Raw genomic sequence first — 26,125 nt, 5'->3', positions numbered from 1 at the left:
AGACAAGTGACTGTCCAGTCTCTTCTTAACCTCCAGTGATGGAGCACCCACAATTTCTGAAGGCAAGCTGTTCCACTGGTTAATTTTCCTCACTGTTAGGAAGTTTCTCCTTAATTCCAGGTTGCTTCTCTCTTTGATCAGTTTCCAACCGTTGTTTCTGGTGCTTTGGAGAATAATTTGACCCTCTCTTCTTTGTGGCAGCCTCTCAAATACTGGAATACTGCTATCATGTCACCCCTATTTCTTCTTTTCTTTATACTAGCCAAATCCAAGTCCTGCAGCCATTCTTCATAGATAGATGCCCTCCACTCCCATTTTCTGATAGCCAGTGGGATTTACTCATCTCTCCTCATCTCAGGCTTAAATTGAAATCTGAAAGCAGGGTTTTCTAAGTAATGCAATTGGCCTAAAGGTAACATCTGTTCCAAAGGTGATATATTCTCTAGAGAAATGATTAGCTTTTTCTTATTGTACTAGATTTAATTTCTTTTTAAGTCTTTATGGTTTTTGCTTTTGTTGTCTGTTTAACCCCCTTAGTGTATTTTCCTATGGGAGATACTTCTAAGCTACTCTCTGTAATTTCATATTTTGTTTTAATTCACTCATCACTAAATGTTTTCCATATGAATACTTAAAATTAACAATGAATATTTAGCTTTCCTCTTTTCCTTTTAAAAATAAACATTAACATTTGTTTACCTCTTGTAAAAAATAAACATTAACATTTATTTACCTCCAAAAGAAGGAGGGTTCATTTCCTTAATTATACATTTAATACTATCTATAACTCTTCTATTCTTTTACTGGAGAAAGTCTTTTTTCTGCTTTCTCAGTGATCAAATCCGTAGGCATCTATCTTGGAGCAAAGAAGGTGCTATTATTACTACCATTCTTCTTGTACCATGAAAAAGCATCAAGGATTTAATATAACACTGTTGTTAACTTGTGATGCCTTTGAATGATAAAGTAGTATCCATCAATCTTTGAAAAAAACTGACATCAATTCACCAATTTCACATTCGATCTGAATCTATCATTACTAATTTCTAATAAAGGAACAGATTCAATTTCATCTTTGCGTTTGTCTTCTTTGCAGTTCTCAACATCTTCACTAAGTAGAAATTACAGTAATCCTCTTATACATAAGGGATGTGCTGTTTTTCCTCACATCTGTAAAATTAACTCTTAGTGTCCTCATAAAAGAAGACATTGAAAGACTATGTCTCTTTTAAATATTCTGGTTTTATGCATCAATACTGTATATTTTAATCCTTAATTCTGAACTGTATAGCATATGGAGCTGACACTGGTCTGCCATGCTTTTCTATCTATAGACTCATGCCAATTATCAATTTTGTCTGCTGGCTTTCAGAAACAATGGTAGACAGCCATCAATATGTAACCATTCATAGGTTTTACATTATTAAGGTTACAGTATTCTATAAGTGTTCAAGAACTAGTTCCTCTTCAACTTCCCATCCCTTTGTCTTCTTCAATGAGCCCTTCAGAAGCACAAATATCCCTTGCTTGCTAGTATTTGGTCAGCAACATATATATTGGCATTAGATTCTGAATGATTAGATCAGATTCTAAGCAACAGACACATCCAAGTCAACCTGCAAAATTGCAGTATGTATCATATGCAGGCCTGAGAGGAAAATGAGCAACACAGTCTTAATAACAGCTTGTCGGAGAGTTTAGCCACATTTAAAGTGTTTGGGCATCCAAGAAAATCTTCTCAGATAATGTGACTTTCAAATGACCACCAATTTTTTAAAAAACAAACAAGATACAGGAAATCTTTATTCTCTGACATTGGTGAACCTCAAAGCACCAATGTTTATGTGCAAATGTACATATATAGAAGTTCTCTACTGTATTTAAGCTATTTGCCCACTAGTAAAGCCTACTTAAGTATTCTCTTGTTCATTCCATCTTTTTCTCATAAATTTCTGCAGTTGTATAGAATTACTACAAGTAGCTCCAGCTTTTGTGTGAAAGGTGTGCCTTCTCACCCTGATATATGTTGCCTAACTAACTGGCCCCTAGTCTGGGAAACAAAACAGATCTCTTTTTATGTCTATTACATTTGTTCTAAATAGCACAACCCACCTATGCTGACAACATTCTACTGTGTAGTTGAGGACTGTTTATGTATGTGCATGTGAGAGAGAGAGAACTCTGTGATATGGCTGTTTTTATCTGAGATTTCTTGTGCAAAAAAGATAACAAAAAGGAAAATGAAAAATAGGAGATTTCATCCAAAACTGCAATTTACTACTACTACTACTACTACTACTATTACTACTACTACTGCTACTACTACTTTTAATGATTCTCAGATAGAAGCAGAATAAAAGGAACTGTAGTTTCATTGCACAATGCATATAAAAATAATTAATCATAATAATGTACTGAGATGTTTTAAGAAGCATCTACTAACCTTCTGTACCTGTGACCACAAAAATAAAATATTTGCTTTGTAGGTATAAACTACATAAGCATCAAGCTTTTATGTAATTTCACTAACTATGCTAAATATGTTATTAGGAATGTCAAACATGCAATTATGCATAGAACTGCCTTCCATTTTAAATGATTGTGATTAGGATAGAACTAAGTCCTTTCATAAGGAACTAATTATATATATTAAGGTGCTGTTTAAATCTTTATATCTCCAAACAGGTAATATTTAATATCACCTATTAGTTTTGTGGTATTAAATAAGGCACTAGTCTTAATTTAAATATAAATATTTAATTTTATATAAAAAGGAATCAGCTTATTACATATTTCTTTTGGGATTATACAGTATGTTATAGTTGGATTGTTAAAGATAACATCTTGGTGTTGATTCTGAAGATGTTTTCCATGTAAAGCCTGAGAAAAATTTCTCACTGTCTTCCTCCAGGGATTCTTTTCTGCTTAGCTTCTGAGTCAAGAGAAAACCAGCCAGGTGTTACTACCTGCTGAAGTATTGGAATGAAACATTACAAAGTGTTAATTTAAAAAGCTACCAACCTGATCTACTGAATTAACTATTGTCAGTGATTTGTACAATTAACCGCATAAATACCAAAGGGCCAAATATTTCAGTTTAATTGTCTTACTAGTTTGTCTTCCAGATGGTTCCACTGAAATTAGTGAAATGTTCTTTTAGTAGCCACAAAACCTAGTTAAAAACTCAGTCAATAGTGACTTAACAAAGTTTAATTTACATTTTCTATTCCAAATGTTCTGGATGGAGGACATGTTGTACCCCAAATTCTGTGGTACAGTTCGCCCAGAACTAGTTTTTTTTTTTTTTAAATGTCCTGTATAATCCACCCACGATTTCAGTTTCTTAAGCAGAAAATCTGGAGAGAGTTAACAGTGTGTAATGATGTTCCAAGAAGGGAATTTGTTTCAAAAAGCAAGCCATCAGACTTCTAATGCCATCCTGCAGATGTTTCTTTTTGCATATCTGCTGATAATTCCTAGGCTACCGCCGTTTCTTGAGAAGTAATTCCCAAGAGATTCGGCAGGATGTGTCCTCCCGTTTGAAAGCCTTGGGCTACAGAGCCACGGAGAATTGTTGCTCGGAAATTGGATAGGACAGAAGCAGGGGGAAGAGCTGCTTCTGGGTTTTATTATTAACCTACGTACTTGCTTCAAAGCTGATTTGCATCGGCGGACTTTTTGCTAAACAGTACTCCTTTAAACTATCCTAACAAAACCAATCCTTTCTCTCCTTCCCCCCCCCCTTTCCCTATCGGCACCCTTTCCGCTATTAGTCGGAGTACTAATCTTGCAGCTTTTTTCCGAAATGTATTACTGTACACGGTTCCGCGGTGGCAACTCAGCTAGATCGATGATCCACATCGGAGCCTTTTCGCCCTTATTTGATTGCGGTTTGTCAGGGCAGGCCGCCGCGATGTCTGTCGCGCGTCCCGGTGTTCTTCTTTCGGCGAGAGGCTGGCAACGCCCACGAGGGAAACCTGCTTAGAGACCCAGGGTCTGCTGGCCGCCTCCTTTGCCTTTTGTTAGCAGGCAGGCGAGGGACAACAAAGGGGGTGCCCTCTGGACCAGCGGAGGCGAGCGCAGGTGGGAGCATCTTGGGCGCCTCCTGAGCCAAACGGCGAGATTTGGCACGGTCCCGCTCTCAGTGGAAAGAGACTAGTGGAAGACGCCCGAGATGGTTTTGTTCGACTTTTACACGTTTTGACCAACCGCACCCTTTCTTTCCCCCACTCCAGCATCTCGGGGGCTTCTAAGAGTCGAAGTGCCTCTTCCGCGCTGTTCTTTGGGGTGTCAGGTGCACGATCCGAGAGGCGGGGGAAATAAGCCGAGCGGTGTCTGGTTGGCCGCCTGTCTCGGGGCCATATGGAAAAGCTGCACTATTTTGATTATGCCTAGTGTAAACAGTTTAATGTCGGATCCTTAAAATCCAGAGCCTGTCCCAAAGGGGATTAAAGCATAATCCTCCTGCTCTATAGCTGTAGTGGATTAATTTGGTATTCTCCCAGTGGCCGCTTCGCTCCCTGAAGGCTGTAACAAAAAGACTCAGCGCTGCTTAAAATGTGCCGTGGTATTGGAAGTTGTAATTGGAGATTTCCAAAGGAAAAGTGTTGAAAATGACACGCCATTAAGAGTGCATGTTTCATTTGCGCCTTTTCTAGGGTTTGGAAGGGGGGGGGAAGGGAGAGATGTTCAGCGACCGGAACTCGGAGTGAGACAGAATGTAAACAGGTTAGGGAAAGGCAGCATTCTAGCGGTAGACTCGATCCTGAAGGGGCCGGGTCGCTTCTTCCTCCCCCCCCCCCGCTCCCGTCCGCAGAAACGGTCCTTGCAGCCCCTCTGAATAGCCCAGCGGCGAGGCTCGAAGCCATCGAAGAGGGCGGAGCCAGACCCTTTGCCCCCTTTTATCTTTGAGGCTGAAGCGCGCCCGTTGGACTCGCCTGGAAGGGCGAAAGGCGACAGTGTTTCTTCTGGCCCTCGGAGATAGGGGTGGCCCCCAGAAATAGGAGCACTGTTTTGTTGGTGTGTGTGTGTGTGTGTGTGTGTGTGTGTGTGTGTGTGTGTGTGATAAACATGTTAATGGAAACATCGTGTGGTTAAATGAAAACGCCGGGTCTGCTAATTCCGTGGCTGTTTTTGTTCAGGCCTGCATGGGGTTTCACAAGGTTCAGTCTTTTTAAGGGGGCGCCGTTCCTTGCCAATCCTCCGTACGGCCCTCTTCCTGATTATTTCCAGCAGCAGTTTTAGAAAGTACGTCCTCTTCAATACTGACCGTCCTTTCCTGCTTCCCCTTCCCCCCCCCCGCCCCCGTTGTGCGCGCGCGTCGCCCAGAAAAGTCTTAACCTTCTTTCGGAAAAGATTTCGCGTTATAGGCTTTGGCCTTCTGACCACCAACTACCAACCGCTTCATTTTTATTTGGTTCATATAACAAGCGGGGGGCTGGGAGGTAATTGGGTTAAGTACCCGATCTTTCTTCCGAGAATGAGAAAATCCCACTAAACGCCTTCTTAAAATGATGGACTACCAGGCGGCTCCCGAGCTGCATCATCTTTAGCGCCCTTGTATTTTAGCGCTATGGCCTGAAAAGCCGGAGCCCTGGGAGAGAGAGGCAGCCGGCCAGGAAGGGTTAAAGAGCCCGGGGAAAAGGAACCGGCGAGGCGGGTCGCCGCGGGAGAGGAGGGCAGGCCAGGCCAGGCAGGGCGCTGCTGCCTTTGCCGTTAAACACAAAGGAAAGAGCCCAGGGAATCCAGACCCAAATCCACTTGTAATCGCACGAGAGAATCGCGCATAATTACTTGAGCAACCTAGATTAAGATTGATGAGCCTTTAAAGCGCCGTTTCGGATCGATCCCCTGCCCCTAGCAGGAGCCCGGCCGTTACGGCAGCCTGCCCGGCGGCGCGCCAGGACAGCGCTCCGCCGAGCGCGGGGAGGGAGAGCGGGAGGCGACGCGGGGGGGGGGAGAGCCAGCCGAGCCCAGCGCATGTGATCCGGATCAGCTGACTGGGGTCGAGAGGCCAGGGTGGCCTATTAGGAGAGAGAAAAACAAGAAAATGAAAGAAAATAGAGTTTGTATCAATATTATCCAGCCCCTGGTGGGTTTGCCTGAAAGCTGTCATAGGCGACAAACGGAGCGTTGCTTTGGACTCTGCAAAGGGCCGCGGGGAGGGGGGGGGAGGCGATGCCTGCTGCTAGGAGGGAAGTTAGCACGGAAATCAGGGCTGAGCCACTCACGTCAAGCAGTTAGAGGGTACACGCGAGTTAAGTGGGTGGTGAGAAATGGCCCCCCAGAAATTCGTGGGCGCGCAGAGAGGGAGCGCTCCGTTGCAGCTCCGAGCCCAGGTCACCATCTTTAGCCAGAAAAAAAAGGAGATGGGCTGGCTGGCAACTTACCCGGCCGCAGGCAGAGAGACCCAGATTTGAAGGGGACACATTGGAAAATTGATTTTTCCCGCTCCCCAGGCTAAAGAAACTGGATTTGGCAGGAAGGGGTGCTTTCATTTCTAAATTGGACAATGTTTAGTTATTCTAGCTTTTAGACGGTAGTATATTTCGGATTTCTTATAATGGATGTCTGGATTTATTTATTCATATCATTTTAGGACTGCACCTTAATTTCCACCCTGATCCTTACCTCAGATTTTTTTTAATACGTTAAAATACAATTACACAAGGAAATCCGTTGGCTTTGATTCCCTCTTGTTGTCATGCTATATTTACATTTTATTGGTAGCAATAATCATTGCTATCTTATCTGAGAATACTTCTGTAAAGCATTTCCCTATTCTTACCATTGTTAGAAATACTTAGTTTCAGGATTTCTTTGCTAAGATAAACTTGACTGCATTTTGCTCACATTTATTTGGAAACAAGACTTAATGAAATAGGTACATATTTCTTTCAAAATTGTTTATGTTCAGTAAATAACATTAATTTTGTTAGAATTGCTCAGTTATTTTTCGGTTTTATTTTTCTGATTTAAAAATATTTCTGCTAGAAACCAGATTTTAATGCCAAGCTTTCCTTTTTTACTCAGAAGTAAGTCCCAGCTAAGGTCCCAGCCTAAGACAGCATGCTTAGAGATTAAATGGTGGCAACTAAGAGAATATTTCTGGAATCTTGGGAGAAAAATCGATTTGCGATATTTTTTCACAATGTATTGTAGTAGCTATTTTTTTTTTTACAAAATATTTGGGCACACCCACACAAACAAAACAGCATCAGAAGCCTTGCAGATGGTTGCATAGTGTTAAAAATAAGCCTTGGTTACAGTCAGAGATAATAATAAAAATTAAAATATCTTGCCGATAGGATGCTTCAGTGAGAATTGATTTTGGAACTAGGGAAAGAAACGCAATTAAAGGCAGCCCCGGTAATCATCTACAATGGGACTACTGCTAACTCGTTTGGATAAGATTCCTACATATACATGATTGATAAAATATTTTCAGTTGTGATTTATTTTCCCACGAAAGAACACTTCCCAACCAGATCCCTCGGTCTCGGAGAGTTCGAGGTCTCCCATTGAGTTGGGATTAGAAGACCCAGGCAGTCTTGTTTCTTCTCCCGCCGGCCCTGTGTCGGTCACCCTTTGGTGCAGCGCAGGGTCCCGCTTTAGGAAACCCGCAGGCTGGTCCCCCGAGTACAAAGGCTTTTTTGCTTTCGTTCTCGGCAAAGGAAACGGAGCAGGGCACATCTGCTTCCGAATTGCCACATCCTGACGTCGCCGCTCTTGTCTTGCAGGGCCCGTGGTCCTCAGCACGCCGGCTCAGCTTATCGCCCCGGTGGTTGTGGCCAAGGGGACGCTCTCCGTTACCACCACCGAAATCTACTTCGAGGTGGACGAGGATGATTCGGCCTTCAAGAAAATCGACCCAAAAGTGAGTAAAGCGCCGGGAAGGGAGAGCGGCGGGTGGTTTGCTGCAAGTCTCACGCGAAGAAGGCTGAACGTGCGGGGAAACTGTCGGCTGCTCCTACTCTTTCACCCCTTCCCTCCTCCTGGATCCGTTACAGCTTTAATGAGATATAAAATCCGCGATTACTCCGACCTTTCCTTTTATCAGTCTCCCTCTCCCCGCCCCCGCCCCCCCGCAATCCTGCCAGCTTGGGGTGTTTGAGGGAACGTGGAGAGCTTTCGCTGTGAAGCCAACTGTTTGGTTTTCCCTGGAGGTAACGGAGGGCCCCCGCGCCGCAGACCCGATCCTTGAACGTAACAACGGCAGACCAGGCGCTTCCTTAGAACTAAGAGGAAATAAACCGCCCCGTTTCGAGGACCTGATTTTCGGAGGGGGGGGGGAGGTGAAGGCGCTCCAGAGGGAGAGGAGGGGTTGTTGAATGGTGCTTAGTTTGAAAGCGGAGCCAGGAGGACGCTCAATTTTCCGAGAGCGGAAGCAGAGAAAGTTCTGCCTTCACGCCGACCAGCAGCAATGGTGCCGTAAAGCAGGAGCCGCGTTCGTCCCACCTCCCCGCCCCCTCGCCCCCCCCGCCGCCCTTACATGGAATGAACAGTGCGGAAGGGGTAATTGTGTGTCTGGAAGTCGTGTCCGTAAAATGCCGTCTAAACCTTCATTAACCCCGATTTAGAAAAGAAAAGCTGCCTGACGGTGGTAGTAGCGTCGTAGGCTGCAATTTCTGTGGGGATTTGTCGTCCACTTTTGGGTTATTGAAAGCGGAGTCGGGATAAGCTGCGCTTCACCTCTGATTTTGGCCCTTGGGCTTAAGCACGATCTACCTCGGGAAGACAGGCCCGTCCCCCAGCCTGACTGCCTCCAAGGGTAGCGCTAAAACATTGCTGGATGTGTCCCGGCAGCTTCGCCCCGAAGGGCGTCCGGAGAAGCCGGCGCTTGTCTTTCCCAATGGCAACTGGCTGATGGCCAGCGTATTGGGCTTTAAGGAAAAATGAACCATAACCTTGGGGCTGTTAGATCGATCTTTGGCCTCTATAAATTTCTCAGATTTCCCTCCCTTTTCTTGAAGTGCTAATTTTGTGGCCAACAAGGCCTCCGGAGCTACAGATTCTGACAGAAACAGGCAGCCGAGTTAATGCAGTCTAGTAAATCTTTGATGGGTAGATTTATTTCCTAGAGGTTGTAAAAATGTTACTCGGTTAATTACCATACCATCCTGTGTGGCAGATGTTGATGGGGTCTGAGATCCATTTTGGGGCTGTTATCCCTTTAAAAAAAAAAAACATAAGTAAAATGCCACAGAAGGTTTAACTTACGTGCCTTGAGAAATGCAGCACCATCTCATATCGAATCCAGCACGCAAAGCTTTGACCATATTTATTTTACTTGTATTTATTAATTTGTAATTAAATAAAATCAACAACAGAAATTTAAATCACAAAAAGTAATTATCCAGTGTATCTCAAGTGCATTTTTCCAATATATAATTCCAATATTCGCAATTATATAGACAAGGTCAAAATTTCTTTTGAATATATTTAAATAACATTTCAAGTATATTTATGGAATGTTACAAAGAGAACAAGCAATATATTTGAAACAAAAATGTAAACTTTTAAGCTTAGACACTTCAAAAGACAATAAAACGTAAAGTACCATGATAAAATGTACCTTTCGACAGGGTATCTTTCTTGAGCAAAAAATGTCTTGAAGTATTCCAACAATGGCAATTTAAACTTTTTTCACCAAATCACAAAACACTAACATCCACAATTTCAAAGACAACGTGAGATCACAATATTCCATACAATGTTTTAGAATGCACAGGGGTTGGGAGCGGAGGGGAGACAACCGCGGTAAGGCTTGTTTGCTTTTCTTTGTTCGGGTGGCCTCTCGCAAAAAATAAAAAAATAAAAAAAAAATACTGGCCTGGTTAATCTAATCCCCCTGGTCTGTTTTCTGTTCAGCAATGCTGGCAGGCAGGCAGGCAGGCAGGCAGGCTGAAGTGTAGCCGCTATTGCCTCTCCCCAGGTGAGAATAACACTCTTTGTTTTGTGTTTTTTTTCCGAACGGGAGGTGGACGCCGGGTTGGTGACAAGTCGTAATCCTTGCGGTGCGCTTCGCCTGCGGGGACGGCCTCTTCCTTCTGTGGCAGGCTGGGCGTTTTGCGTGGTCGGCTGGCAGCACCTGAGTTTTTCCCCCCCACAGAATCCTCGAAAGAGAAGGAGACGGCTGAATAGTTGACGGCTGCGTCTCCTCGGCCCTCTAAAGTTTTTCCAAACTTTTGGGGTTGGTGAGTATTTCCCTCGCCAACCGCCACGTTTGTTTGGCTGCGTTTTCCAGGGCGGAGTGAGGCTTGCCTTGGAAGAGGTCTAAGTTAGGCAAGAAATAATGCGGGCACCGCCTGCACTGAAGGCAGGAGATGAGCTGTAGTAAAATCCCGTTGAGGCGGTCGCCCAGGCAAGACTCGTCCCAGTCCGATTCCCGCGGGTGCTTTTCGCACTCGTAGGAAACCAAGGTCTTCATGTGGTAGTTGTTCAGGGGCTGCCCGGGTAGCTCCAGGTGGCGATCCCGCAGCGTTTTGAGGATCGAGAGGCATTTCTTTCGGCAACCGCCCATTTGAAGTCTGTTCTCGGCCTCGGCGAACTGCAAGACCCAGGCGTCGCTCTCGGCCGAGCTTTGCTTGCCCGCCAGCGAGTGGCATTCCTTGGACAGGAGGTTGAAGCCTTCGGCTTTGACCTCGGCCACGCGGTTCGGACCCGGCCAGGGGATGTGGGGCAAGGGCCAGTGGGCAGCGCTTCTGGGCCAGATCCCGGTGCATTTAAACGCCGGCGTGATCTGCACCACGTATCTATCCCGGATCCGCAGCTTCACCTCGCTGGTGTCCGCCACCATTTTCACCACGTCTCGGTAGCTGCATTTGTCCACCGCTTGGGCTACGAGCGTCTGAAAGCGGGAGCGAATTTTGCGGGCCGAGAGGTAACCCGAGGCCGTGATGAACTCCACCCAAAGGGACATGCTCCTCTTGCGCCCGTCGCTCAACTTGAGCACCGCGCAACCGGGCAGCGAGCCGTCGTCCACAAAATTGAAAACGCCCATTTGGTTCAGGTAAAGGACCACTTCGAACTCGGTGGGCGAAATGACTTCCAGCCCCTCGTAGCGGTTGTCCATTTCGTTCAAGGAGCTGATGAAGCGGGGCTCCTGCACTTCCACTTCCTTTAGCACGTCCGAGACCACTTTGCAGACTTCTCGGATAGTTTTCGCGATGGCCGCTTTCCTGGCTTGGCATTTCTCGTTGTAGTACTTATTGAGATGGTAAACCAGCTTGGCCTGGGCTGCGATCATGTTGGGACAGAGATCCGGATTGTAGACCGGAGTCTCGCAGTATGCTGTGGGATCCAATGCGGCTGCTAAGGCTGGAGCCAACTTCAGAGAAGAAGCAGACTCTCTTACGCTCGGAAACGTAACCAGAAGGTTATGAAGAAGGCGCTAGGCGGCGGCGGCGGCGGCGTTTCTGCTCCTTTCCAGCTCAGATGCTTTTTCTTGCTGCTGCTAGATGGACCGTTTAGTTCTGGACAGATCTCCGATCCTTATCAAAAACACACACCCTGCTTCGGTGTGCTCAAATGGGTGCCGTAAGACAATCTTTGAGTGAACAGCAAAACGCATGGAAATCTGCTGTTGAAAAAAAAAAGTTTAAAAAAGTTTGAACAGATTTAGCAAGCCTTCCAATAGTCTGAATTACACCTCCGATACATATATTTGTGAGCTTCTCTCGGAGTAGCAACCATGTGTGTAGGATGGCTAAATTGCAAAGGAAGTGCCGGTGTTTCTCTCTCTCTCTCTCTCTCTCTCAGTGTGTGTATGTATCAGAAGGAGCTAGCTGTTGGTTTGTATAAGAACCCAGATGCACTCGTGTGGAAATTATAAAGGCAGGGCCAGGCAGGCGGGCGGCCAATCGCCACTGGGCTCGTCACGGCAGCCTCTTTCAGCTCCAGCCCGGTTAATTAATCCCTCTCTTGGCGGTAGAGAGAGAGAAACACACAAAGTAAAGGTAGGGGGCTGATGGCACAGAACGACCAGCCAGGCCGCCTACCCATGGGGAATGATCGAGAGGGCGCTTAAAGGCGGTGTCGCCAGGAAAAGACTTCGAGGAACTCGAAAGGCGCCGTCAGAGCCGCTTTCTGGCACAAACGGGATTGCAGGTGTCACAAGCCCGCCATCACTCGACCAGCAAACTGAAGAAGAGGTTCGCTGTTGGAGAAAGGGAGCGAGGACCCTCTGCTTTTCTGAACAGAGTTTAGCTGGCGCTGCTTCTGCCTCATAGCCCTTGGAAACCGCCAGGACAGTTTTCCACTGGTCAGCTGGCCAGCCTAATGTTGAGAAGTTTCCTACCCTTGACCGCAAATGCCAAGAGAAGGCATCCCTGCTCTTCCAAGCACACTTAAATAGCATGACGGGTCTTAATCGATGGGATGCAAATGTTGTCTTCTTAGTTTGCTAGCAGGCGAACGAGATAGCCCGTGGACGATCGGGTTTGTCCATTTTCCGGACTGAGTTTGTGAAGCCACACGTCTGGTGATCAGCACGATTTGTGTTTGTTAGTGATTTAGGTGCACTGTTGCCTTCTTTGCAAATTGTGTAACAGAGGTACCTGCAAGAGACGCCGAGTGTTCTGGACACACTTGCAAAAATAAATGCCTTTTAAATGATCCGAAGTGGGCAGTCTACCCTCGTTTGAATTCGGGATTAAATAAAAGGACACGTGTGGCTGAGGGGGTGGGCCAGGTTAGCGGAGCTCATACTGGCATTGGTTGGGACAGCAGTTATCTCCACAAGGAGCATCCCAGGAGGAGCTGAAGTGGGGCACATTTGTATTGTAGGACGCCTCCCAGCACAGCAGTTCGTTACGGGGCGCTGGCCCAGAAAACCGGTTCCCGCGGAGGGGAGGTCACCTACGCGAGCGCCCGGTTCTTGGAGAGGCCTTTCGAAGTCCCGAAGGCCTCTTAAGGTTAACATTAAGTGCCATCCGGAAAGCGGAAGGGGTGCATCAGCGAGATTTAAGCCCTCGAAGTCAGCGGGACCTTCTTCCGCGTTATAAAATCGGGGGCTTCCCCCAGGCAAAACGGCCTTTGGCCTTCAAGTCCCGTTTCATTCTCCTGGATGCTGGTGGGAAACATACGGGTTTACTGTGCGCTGAGACTCTTTCAAGGACTTACTCCCCTCCCTAAAATTGCATTCACGATCTCCCTGGTGTAGTTCTGTAGGATTTGGAGTGAAGATTCACCCCTCAGAGGCGTCGCTTAAGCCCTCTCCTTGAGCCATATTTTCCCCCTTTCCAAAGTCCTCGAATTGGAACTCAAGAGACCCCGAACGTGGGACACGCCTGAGGCCAGTCGGCGCTCCACCACTCCAACGGAGCGAGGCGAGCCCGCGTTGGGCCGGCATTGAATGGGACGGCGGCGAAGATGCGAGCCTAACCGCCGCGGAGAGCTCGCCGGTCTGAAAATGCCTCCGGCTGCGCCTCGGCGGGTTCGCAGGTCGCCCGACGGGAGCCGAGCGAGTCGCGTTTTCCTCGAGCCGGCGCTTCTGATCTCTCGGCGCCTTTCCCCGCTAGGAAACGGCAGCAAGGCACTTCCAGACCAAGCTGGACCTTTGCGGAGCGGCTTCCCATCGGGAGCGGAGAGGCGCCCAGGCAGACGTTTCGATGCGCAACTCATCGCCCCCCCACTCCCCCCCCGAAAGTTGAGGCTTCTGGGAGGACACGGCGTGGGCCGGAAGCCGCACCGGCGCTAGACTTTCTCGGCTGCCCCGGAGGGTCCCAGGCGGCAGGGACCGCCAACAGGTGAAGGCGCGCCCTGCCTGGAAGACCAAGAATGGCGAGCTGTACGTTGGCCCCTTGGCCCTAGCGCCACAGGCCTCCCATTTCCTTTAGCCAGGAAGATGCCTTTGCCCTCCGAACCGAGGACCGACCGACCGATGCCCGTAGCCCTCTCCTCTGGGGACCACCGAGAAGGGCGATTCGCGCTGAGAGTGCTGTGCAGAGCCGCGCTGAGGGCGAGGGGCCCGGGCCTGCGGAACCCCAGGGAGGTGTTCTAGAGCGCGCGTCTGCAGTGGCCTCCGCTTTCTGACGTATCAGGGCTTTCCGATTGTCTTCTCCAATCGCCAGCTTTTTGCCGAAAACATAAAATGGTACGTGACACCAGCCGGCCATTTAGATTTTCTTCTCAGAGGAGATGCAGCCAAGCTCTAACAACTGAAATCCTGAGACATCAGGAATTCTCTTCCTTCCTTCGTTGCCTACTGAGAAAAGGCACACACTGTGAAGCATTGAGTTACATTGACCTTGTTCCTATTGTAGCAAGACGCAGACGTTAACCAAGGAGTCTTATTAAAGTCCCACTAAAATCGGAGGCTTTTTATCTGGACTATAATGATTGTCGGGATGGGCTTAAGAATGTCCTGTTATACTTCCTGGAGGTAAATATTTCTTGCAGACTATATTCTGTAAATACATTACTGGTGCTTAAGATATAAAATGCAAACCATAATTTATAGGCCTGAGCAGTCAAACTAGATTGCTAAGACCTTGATAGCTTAAACTGCAGTCTTTATATGCTGAAGAGCATTCTCAGTGGGCCTTAACTTCTAGCTAAATATGCATATCCCACTGCTGTTACCATATCCTCTTGAGATCACTAAGCCAAGTTCTGTAGATCAGATTTACCTTCTCTTAGGGTTAATTATTATTTCAGCATTTGTCACTACTGATTCGAATGGTTTTGGTATATTCAAGTGTGCTATTTGAGTCATGCAGTTAATAAAATAAATACAAATGAATTATAAAATACACTATTTTTTAATTTATATGAAATTGAAATGATCATATTAAATTTCAAATAATTTAGGAAGACATACAAATGAATTGTAAAATGTTCAGGAATAGCAGAGATGTATGTAAAACTAGCAGAGTTGCCAAACTCAACATGAACTCAGTCATTTATTATTTTAAAATCATGTTAACCAACTAGCCAAATTTTATTAACTTTATTTTAATTTCATGGAATCAAAATACCATACTGACAAGAATCACAGTGTTTTTCAAGTAGGTGATGGTGGATTGGACTCAATATTAATAAATGCTTTCCCAAATGCATTGTCTTAAAATAATTGTGCATTAGAGATGCTTGTTTTGGGCTGATATTCTCACAAATTTTAAGCACTGTACTTTTTACTTTTCTCTGTGCTATATACCCACTGGATACAAGTTTAAGTTTTAATTTTAGTATCATGATGTTTATGATCAAAAATAATTGATAAATGTATTATTATGTAAAGAATAAAAGGGATAATTATAGTAAAATGATATATCCTTTATATTTTTTCTTCTCCAGTTGCTTAGACCTGCCCACTTTTGCATTGTTGTAGTTAGAATTTCTAGACATTGATATAAAAATATTTTGTTAAAAATTATTCCTATATTGTGTCAGAAGCCAAATTTAATTAAAAATACATGCATACTCATTACATTTATAACACATTTTGCATATTGTGTGATTCTACACATTCGTATCTTTTTTAATAACTGTCTATAACACAGAAGAGACAGCACACGAAGTGTTATTAAATTATTTATCCCAGTTGATGCAGTGTGCTTGAAAGCTCATTGAATCTGTCTGAGTTTAACTGTGTTTTCTTCTTTTCATAATTCATATTCCTGCCACCACAATAAATTTATTTTTTGCAGTAAATTAAACACATATCTACAGACAATTCATTTTATTATTTTTTCCAAAATAAAATAACCAGAAATTTATCTTCTAAGCACATTTGGTGATACTTCTGATGGTTTTTTTTAAAACATATTTAATTACCATGCCTTTTTCAAAGATAGCCCTGTTCAAAGGGTTAAAAAACAATTTTGAAAGGTTATTTTTTTCCTCAATGCGTTTTGGTTTATAATATTAAAAGATGTATACTGTATCAGCGTAAATATGCATAATTACATTACAGATGGCCTCTTCATACATATATGTATTTGGTGTCTAAAACAGTTCAGGTTGGGTTATTTAAACAGGAGTGCTTCAGTGTTCTTCTACAGATTAAGATACTGTGTAATTAGAGTTGTTCTGCCTCAGGACTTTGCTACATATACACTCAAGAAAGAAACCTTCTTCCATTCCCCAAAGATTAAGCATAGCAAATCTTTCATGCATGCCATTCATCTTTGGAAATAAAGTTTACTCAGCGTTCTACATTGTGACTCTGTTTAATTTAAGTGATAAAAAGGTACTCCAGTCCCACACTGGCCTTGCTGCCCGTTCGCTTTGCCTAAGAAGAATTCATACCTTCTTTACCCCAATTACGACATGGTAATGAAGCTCAGGACCAGTTATTGCTTTTTGTCTCTCTCTTTTACCTCATATTGCGATCACTATTACAGTGTAGCCAAGGAGAAAAAATAACCATACAGCCCACCTTGTACACATTTGGAAAGATATATACCTATCAGTATCCTGCATTTTTGAAGTGCAGCAAAAAAATAAAAATAAAAAAAAAAATCCAACAAAATTCTGGTTCTGTCCTTTCTCAGATGATCCTTGAAAAAAACAGACATTACATTTTTTTTGCGAATTATGTGTAGCTCAAATGAGTTTTGGGTCTATAGATAACCCACAGTAATTGTGCTGTTTCAATTCATACAAGTTAGCTATGGCCTATCAAAATTCTCATTATAATTCCAAGATTACATTTATATTAGATTTATATTATGCTAGGTGCAGGTTGGGAACTCATTTATGTACATTCTTATTCTCCTTTGAAATAAAAAGTGTGAATTGTTGGATGAATTTTTAACAAATAATTTTTTATACAAAATTACATTTACAATTTTTTTTAAAGAAAATGTATCCAAGAAAAGTTTGGCATGTCTACACGTCAAATTTCAGTTAAGCAATCCAACAGTGACATTTAAGGATCTACTTTGAAAAAGCTCAAAGGTCATTAAAATCAGAAAGGATTAGTTTCCTTTAATCTACTGCATCTGCAGTAGGTCACCCAATAAAATTCTCACCACTGTTTTATATTATATATGATTAATCAACTAAAATATTCTGTGTGGACCTTGAAAATATAGCAACATGTATTAGATAAACAATTTTGAAAATGTAATTTTTTTGTAAACATGATTTCTAAAATGTTCCCACAAGAAATAAAAATTTTAGAAATGCTTTCTCTCATACCTAAAACTAGAAGTAGACAAAAAAAGTTTCTAATAATTCTTTTTTCTCTGTTAGACAGAAATAGACAGAAGTAACAGTTAAAAAGATGCTAATATACAAGAGCACATCACTAACTGATGTCACTTAATTATTGCAAAGACTAGATATTTGATACCATTTTCCCCCCTTTTAGTAGCGTGTATTCTTCAGGGACTAGTATTGGTATTTAAAGACATAAATTGTGAACAGAATTTGTAGATGAAACATTAAGTATTTTGCATTTGGCTACAATTTCTAATACCTGTATTTTGATTTAGGAATATATAAAAAAGCTACAAGATTAATTGAGGAAAAATAAACTCATTGTTTTTGAAATCACTAGTTTCTGGGCATAATTGAAAGAAGTTAGGTATATGTGAAGTCCTACTGAAACTTTTGTTACATTCATTCAAGTGTTGTCCTTCTTTAAAACTTTAATAGATAGAATATCCTTCTTTGAGTAATTTCTCCATTAATAAATCAGCTAAAAAGATTTGTCCATAATTTTATTGTAAGAATTGTGAGAAAAGATCCTCCTATATAAATCTGTGGAATTATACCCCCAAATATATATAAAAATATATTGACATATTCTGATAGTCTTTCATATTCAAATGCAGACACTGCTATAAGTATTTAATTTTATATATAATAAGCAGTCTTGATATTATTATATAAAATGCAAGATAGAAGGACAATCAACAAAACATTGCTATTAAAATTATCTGTATCATTATATTCAGTATTTATAACAATGTAATAGTTTTATTTGTTTGAACAGATATTCCCCTCCCATTTTCAGTGTGTTGCTTTATGGCAACTATTTTTGAAATATAGGGACATTCCAAATGTAGTATGTCAAATAATAGAAATATATTTACTTGTTAAAGTGCTAAAATTCCACAAGACTAGCGAAATCAACTTGCGTGTACTTTACCAACTCTAAGGCAACCACAATTTTTATGCTTGAGTTCAGAGAAGAGCAACAAAAATGGTAAGGGTCGCAGAGGCTAAATCCTATGAAAAGTGGTTAAAGGAAATTGATGTACTTAGCTTGAATAAAAGAAGGCCAAGGATAGACATGATTATAGTTTCCCAATAGATGAAGGGACGTCACAGAGCAGAGTATGTGAATGTGAATGTTTTTTTCTGTAACATCGTAGGCTAAGGGACACAGATCCTAACTTGAGACAAGAAGGAGGTAGGTTTCCGTGAGAGTTTCTAAGTAGTAGAACAGCCTGCCTCTGGAGACGGTGGGTGCTCCATCATGGGGGTTTTTCAAGAGCTTTGAACAGGTAGCCATTTTTCTATGGTAAGAGGACAGGCTGTTGAATAGATAATATCCAATATCCCTTACAACCTTACGATTCCATGATTCTCTGTATTCTAGCCCAGGTTGCTAACAAAAATAATTGGGGTGATTGCCATTAATTCTGAATCAAACTGCTCAATAAATTGTCCTCTTTTAAAGTGAAATATTATAATAAAAAAGCCCATGCAATTGTTTTGTTTCACAAAGCTTTGGGGTTTCAAGTGAAAACTATTTTGACTCCTGTTTGAAAATTTCTTAATTGTATAATGAAATATAAGATTTCCAGCATGAAATCTAAAAATATATTTTCAAGATTTATCCCATAGATATTATATTTCCACTGAACATAGTTACATTTATTCCTGAATACATAAGTTTATGCCATCAGACTCTAAAATTTACCAGTTCTAAAAAGTTGCAATGTAGGACAATCTTATTTAAATTAGTTTAGAAGCCTTAAGTATTAGTGGATTTAGTGTACATTTTAAATACCTTTATATTATGCTCCATATGAGTATAATTCACATAACTGTTGTATTCGCAAACCAAGCTAAAGAACAGGGATTATCAACCATACATGCTGTGGAATCATAAGACTTGGAACATACATTTTTAAACTTAAAATGGTTGCATCTTCTAAGTTGCAATAGTACTAGTAGACATTTATAGGACATTAATATCTGAATGCTTAACATTTGAAGAAATACTATTAGCTTCCTTTAAAACACTGGCAAGTGTCAATGGGTCACTCCCTGTGCTGGCACTACAGTATTTATTATACATTATAATACTGATTTTCATATCTATGATGTAGCCCCAGTTAAAATACAGAAAACATAGGGGCTACTTTAATAATCTTTTTTTCATCTTTGAAGGTGAATTATTGCCATTACAAATCTAGCTTAGGAAACAGTTTCAGTATATCAAGTATAAAGGATAATACACAGTGAATAGTCTTTTCCAGAAGACATTTTCCTTTTGTTTGCTCAGACATACGGTAGATCCTTCTGGATCCACAGATATCATTCCCAGATAAATGAGCATAGGATTATAGCCTTAATGCCTTTTTAAAAATATCTAGTACTTGTGGATTTAAACATGTTCCAACATTGACATCGTGATGAAGAACCTCAGCAACTGAAACAAAGAAGAACCTCAATGACTAAAAGGAAGTTTACTATAATTCAATGAGGTAGACTGGGGCCTGAACAGTTCTCATACTTCAAATACTATGCATGAATTTCAAGAATATTTTTTAAATATCATTTAATCTTTTTGTTTCAATCACTTCCTCAAAAACAAACATACAAGATTTCAACCAGGCAGAAGTGTTATATATAGCAAATGTATACTAACTTGTTCTAACCAACTTTTAAATTAGGGTCGATAAGTAGTTAGAAAAAGAAATTTCATTTCCCAATCCCCTCTTTTATTAACTGGATGAACTAGTAGTCAGCCAGAAATTTTAGGGTGTCAGAATAAGCAAGAATAAACACTAATTTTGTGTTTACTATCTCTAGGAATTTGGTACCTGTGCTTAGAATGTCATCTAAACAATTACATTTAAAACCTAAAATAAGCATGAAATATTTTATTATTCATTTCTTTACCATTCCATATAATATTGTATCAGTTTTATATATTAATTATATATACATTCTAATTCTAAGATTCTAATGATAATGTAATCAGTGATCATCTTCAAATAAGCTGCACCATGCTTTCATTTTCAGATTGTTCCTTTTTAGTATTGAATTGGTAACTTTTATTGGCATACTCTCTGGACTGTAGAGTCCAGAATTACTTCTGTTAGCTTCCTGCAATGAAAAAAAGATTTCCCTGAAACTTTGAAAAACTAATGATTTATTTTTAATGGACTTAGTCTTCACTTTTGATTTCTGTTATATACTATCATATACTTGGCTAAATATTTCTATTTAATTCTATATTGAAAAATTATGACATACAGATGTTATCCAGAATATACATGAACAGCTAACAAATTAAAGACTGAATGTTCATCTGAAAGTACTCTAAGAAGGTATATATTGTTTATATTTTGAAGAAATATTCAATACAAGATTTAAAAGGGGCCAATACTACAAATAATAATACCAACAACTTCATACCCAATCTTTGTCCCAAACTAATTGCTATAATGTAAATCTGTTTCTCCTTGGGTGTTATTGAGTTCTTCTGAAGTACTTGGTGATGTCAAGGGAAAATATGGTAGGGAGGAAAGTGGGTACTTTCAAATTAATTAAAAGTAAAATGAAAGTTTATCAACATATCTATCAAGTATCAAGAATGTGTGCGTATATATAGATCTTCCAGTAGTCAAAGGTTATATTTAAGTACGTATAATTGTTCCTCTTAGGTATGTTGGAAAGGGATGTAGGATACAATCCTTTTTCTGAAGGTGTGGGAAAACAATGCAATTTGCAAAGAATGTTTAAAACTTTATCAAGATAAGTATAGGCAATGTGAAGAAGTTGCCATTCCTTATCCAGACATAATGCAAGTGTGCAAAATAAAGCTACCTTTAGTATCAATGTTAGGAAGAAAGGCTAAGTTCTAATTCTTTGCATCATATAAAAATAGATTTGTAGCTTTAGAATCAACACTGTATGTATCCCTCAGGACAATACTGAATTTAGGAAATAATTAATTGCTAATTAAAATTAATTGCCTGTAACATTTAACGAAATAAATTGATGAGCATGCGCACTATCATTCATATATGAACCATCTTCAACAATAGAAACAAGCACAATTTTTGAACCAAAAATTGGTTTAAATGGGCTAACTTCAGAAAATGTCCAAAATCCTGAACACATGACTCCCAAGGGAGTGACATTTGGGAACATTGTGGCTGCTTCAGTGCTACTAGCTGCTGCTGGGCTGGTGTTGTGGTCACATGTTCTTCCTTTTTAATATTCTGCGATAGTTTCCCACCAAGTCCCATAATCCCTTGTTCTCCCCTCCACTCAACAGCCACTGACTTCCCAAAGGAAAGGGAAGAAAATTTCGATTCTTCTTGCCAGCTTCCCACAATGAAACACAATAGGGAAGCCAGCAAAAAGTCAGAAGTCACCTCTGCTTCCACTGCTTTTGTGCCTACCCATGAAAATTCTGTTTCATCTCTGAAATGATGGTCCAACAGGCCATGATTTTTCTAGTTCTTTTAATTAAATGCCAATTCCACTTCTCAGAAAATTATGTGGGAAAAAGATTTTCATATTAAGTAAACATGGTATTAGTTCTTTTGATACAGGATTAAATTCTGAACAATTTTAAAATTTCAAAATGGTCAATGAACCTTTCCCTTAAATCTGAAATAAACCAAGATTATATGTAAGACACACATACATATATATAAACTATTGTTGGCTTTGGTTTGGGGGATGAGAAATAGCATTTTCTCTCACTTTCTAGATCAGAGGTCCCCAACCTTTTGAGCACCAGGGACTGGTTCCATGGAGAAAGGTTTTTCCATAGACCAGAGAGTGTGTGGTTTTATGAGCTACCTGCATCCCACGGATGGAGCTTTGCTTGTTTGTGCAGACTGGTTGCTGGAATGCCACGGCCCGGTGCCAGTCCACAGACCAGGGGTTGGGGACCCCTGCTCTAGATAAAATGCTCTCTACCCTTTAAAATATTTCTTAATGACATCATTGACATATTTAGTTTGGGCTGGGTCAATTTCTCACATTTTAAATATTTCTGCCAAATTTTAACTTTGGTATATACTAAATCCTGTATACTAAATAGGTTGTTAAGTACTAAAAGACAGCCCAGTACAGATGAAATGAATAGATGCCACCTTATTGGTATTTATAGCAGTGAAAAAAAGGCATGGCACCATTAAATGGATATATTTTGCTCAACTAATATAACGATTTTACTATTACAATGTAATGTTCAAGCAGCCCTCTTATTGTAGACAGCTGCACAGATAATTGTGTATCACAAACCTACCATGTTTAACACAGAAATGCTGTGTTACTTCATTTCTGATAAAAATAGATATAGATATTATCACATTTACTATTTTTTCTACAATGGGATAATTTTTGAAGTTACATACTTTTTAGTAAATACCTAAAATTATCTTCAGTCTATTAGAACTCACTCAGATCATGTTAACATCACATTGAACTTTTAGCTAAACATATGTTACACATTCACCTTGGACAAAAAACAGTTGACTTTTATCCTTTATTCAGTAAAATTATTTAGTTTAATTTTAATGAGAGTTGAGTCATCTGTTCTATTAAAAGGATAAAAATAATTGCAGGAAATAACATTTCAAGTAAGAATATATTTTAGAAATGTTTACAGTGTCACTGTGTAACAATTGCAGAGTCAGATCTATAAGAATAAATGTATCATATCTGATAATGTATAACCAAACATAGAATTTTTTTTTTAATTTTGGAAATCAAATACACTTCATTGTAGATTATTCATAGAGCCATGCTGCGTGGTCTGAGTTCTGGAAGCAATCTCTCCTATGAAAAAGAAGTCTTCAGCATATACCTAATAAATAGTTATGCGAGTGAAAAAAAATATTTTATTGAAAAGAATAGAGAAGTTAAAATGACATTTAAGGCACATTTGAGGTTCAATTGTCTATCAAAAATCAGATTAATTTCAAGTGAACACACAAATATTCCAAATATGTTCTCTTTCATAAATAATGCTAAACATTTTTTTTAGCAAATATTCAACCAAAGGCACATTTTCTTCCCTGGAAATCATTTCTTAAATATATTGGCTAATTTAGACCCCTACATGTTTTTTTTTAATAATCCTGCAAAACAAAACAGTTAATAAATATAGGCTTCTCATTGGCAGTAGGAAGTATATATAAGTAATCTCACAGTTGCTAGATTGTCCTTTAATGTTTGTAATTTTCAGTTGCACCTCAAGAGATTTCCCTTTAGTAAGGTAAAATAACACAACATATGAAGAACACAGTTGTCTCATTGTACTCATTAAACATATTCATTGTTTGTGAGAATAAAGCGGTGTTGGTAATTTATTTTGGCAAACAGCTCGGTGTCCCTTACGGTTGCTGTTTGTGATACTTACTACCTTTTGATTTGTTTTGCACATTACTTGACTTTATTTTTAGTGAAATAACATGGAATATTTATTGCATGCAACTTACTACTGGCCTAATTTGCACGTCACAAACAAATGGCATAATTTAATAGATGGAAAGATTTCCCCACCCTACCAAAATTCAGCTCTTCATTTGTTTTGCTCACCATGCCACATTAGCACAGTTTTCCCTTGTGTCCATCTGCCCGTGTACAATTTAGCCATGGGCATCTGTAGACCCTGTGGTGATCAGTATTGCAGCAAAAAGCCATATGTGTTTAAATAAAAAAAACCTCCTTATTTCATTTGCTATTTTAACTGGATGGATAACTTTTGTACCTTAAGTCAGAGGAAGAGAAAATACAAAAATAATTGCTTCTATTCTTTAGGCAGTTTCATTTTCCCTTTCCAATATGGAATGCTTGTCAGATTTCCTGATAAATGACAGCCGGTATTTGCATAGATTTTACATTAGCAGAAAAATTAGTTTATTTGTGAAAAAGTAGTTTACATAATAATGAAAAGAATGGTATAAATCATGTTTATTAAACTAAGGAAAAAAACTGGAGAAGCCTTTGCAGTAAAGGAAATATTGCCCATCTACCCCATCTTCACTTATCTTAGACTTTATTTTAAATAGATAAATGCTGAAGAATATTGTAGTCCACTGACTAGACATTTTTAGAAGCATTGTTTTTAAGAATAGGAATTCCATTTCTGTTATTTAAACATGGAAATCCATTTGCTGCAACTCTCAGTAAACTTGATTTATACCTTACTAATTTTATTTCCAAGCTTTAATAGAAAACTATTGTTGTTTGTAGATTATGCATAAAGGACACATTTAGCATTTCTAATATTTCTACTGACGTGTTGTTATCTAAAGTGTTTCTTTGAAGATTTCAATTGCTGTATCATTTTCGCCATGAAAATAAATCATGTGGTGTTTTTCCTCATTGTTTTAATATGTTTTTAAATCTGAACAGTACTAGTTTCAAGCACATTTTAAAAAACTAGAATTTAGTCATGCTTTAAACTACTACAATAATTTTCATACAAAAATATCTATTTTTAGATATAAAAAAAAATGTCCATAAATTTTCAGGAAAATGTTGTAGCTTGTGGCCTAGAGGCAAACACTGTGTACAACGTATTGGACATTTTTATGCTGTGGAAAACTCAGCTGTATTCAGAGCTGTTGTCTCAACCCTTTTTGCAAAATATCTGATTGCTGATGAAGCTTGTCATTTACCAAAGTGTATAAAAAAAGTATGTCTTTGCCACTTCTTGAATCTGGGACACCCTGGGTACCAGCTGCATAGCTCAACTAATGATGACAAATATCCTTCTTCATGCAGATTGCAGCGTTTGCTGACTGCTATGATCAGTGAGCCAGATTATCTTTTTCAGATACTAACTTAACCTTTTAAACTCAAGTTCAGAACGGAATTATTATCTAAATTATTTTCTTTCTCTTTTAAAACAGTTTTCATTCCTGTTGCACTAAAAGAATGGGAAACTGATTTGATCATGCCCATAAGCAGTAAATACACCTTGCCAGCTTAAAATAATTCTGAAAAGTTTGAAATCAGTGCTGGTTTCTCCACCAGCATCAGGCAGCCTCATAGCATCTACTTTTTTAACAATCTTATTGTGTTTACCTGAAGTTTTAAAATAATATTCAATTTTTATTGGATATTAAAATAATATTCAATTTTTATTGGATATTAATACTATGACCATTTCTGGGAGCTTTCAGTCTAATTCATATTTCATTTATTCATTTGAACCAAGCCTTAGGCCTCAATTCACCATGGTATCTAAAATTTCCGTGGTGAAATATGTACAAATGTTTGCAATTCATTCATTGGGATTTGAGTGAACATTAATTGTTTTGTCAATGTTTTGTTTTTAATAGAAGCTTTCAAATATTTTGTACAGTTAATGTTGCTATGCATTGCTGTCTTGTATATATTAATACTGAATTTATTCTCTGAATGTGAGTACCTGCACACAAGATAATGAGTTGGCCTTAAAAAGATAGCATAGCAATTTTTAAGTTTTTATACAGAAAAGCCACAAATAGCATAATGCATAGATCAGACTATGCCAATAGTCTTGGGAGGGAGAACTGGAGATGTAGAATAGGACGTAGTTATCGGAAACCTTTTGTAAGAACAGTCCACAGTGGAAAACCATAGTGCAGCTCTTATATATATAGCAATTATTCTTTTTATTATTTAATGTAGACCGAGAGTTACAGGGGCCAAGTGTTTTTTTCAATAAGGGGTGAAGAAGTCTTAAGTCAGTGATGGTGAACCTTTTAGAGACTGAGTGCCCAAAAACTGGGCCTGCCCCGCTCCACCCCCTGCCCCGCCCCCAACCTGCCTACCCTCAGGGTCACTCACCGCCTCCAGAGCCCACCACAGATCGCCTAGGCAGCCCACTAGTGCCATGGCGGCCATGCCCTCTGCCCGCGCCCTGCAGCATCAACTGTGCACAATGGGGCATGAGGGCAGAGTCTTGTCTATGCTGCCTGGCTGC

At 40.4% G+C, this 26,125-nt stretch overlaps 2 protein-coding genes across 11 annotated transcripts in view; one reads left to right on the top strand and one right to left on the bottom strand.

Moving 5' to 3' along the window:
• The window catches only part of NBEA (neurobeachin), a 375,860-nt gene that overhangs the window by 210,458 nt on the left and 139,277 nt on the right, over positions 1–26,125 (top strand). For all 10 annotated transcript variants that reach the window (XM_039327273.1, XM_039327274.1, XM_039327265.1 and 7 more), the window contains one exon: positions 7,740–7,876. In XM_039327273.1, the coding sequence (XP_039183207.1) occupies positions 7,740–7,876 (137 nt within the window). The remainder of the gene's footprint in view (positions 1–7,739; positions 7,877–26,125) is intronic.
• Positions 10,030–19,138, bottom strand: MAB21L1 (mab-21 like 1). Its single transcript, XM_039327275.1, has one exon. It carries the CDS (start codon positions 11,246–11,248, stop codon positions 10,169–10,171), a length of 1,080 nt encoding a protein of 359 aa, XP_039183209.1. The 5' UTR covers positions 11,249–19,138; the 3' UTR covers positions 10,030–10,168.

This window comes from Crotalus tigris, unplaced genomic scaffold (genome assembly GCF_016545835.1).
Source record: "Crotalus tigris isolate CLP2741 ecotype Arizona unplaced genomic scaffold, ASM1654583v1 scf7180000024359.8030256, whole genome shotgun sequence".
In the NCBI taxonomy this organism is placed as follows: domain Eukaryota; kingdom Metazoa; phylum Chordata; class Lepidosauria; order Squamata; family Viperidae; genus Crotalus; species Crotalus tigris.
The sequence above is the reverse complement of the archived record's forward strand: the minus strand, read 5'-3'. Positions and strand labels throughout refer to the sequence as shown.

What these genes read in the sequence shown, in the direction of transcription:
- MAB21L1 (XM_039327275.1), bottom strand. Translation starts at nt 11,248, where the DNA reads ATGATCGCAGCCCAGGCCAAGCTGGTTTACCATCTCAATAAGTACTAC.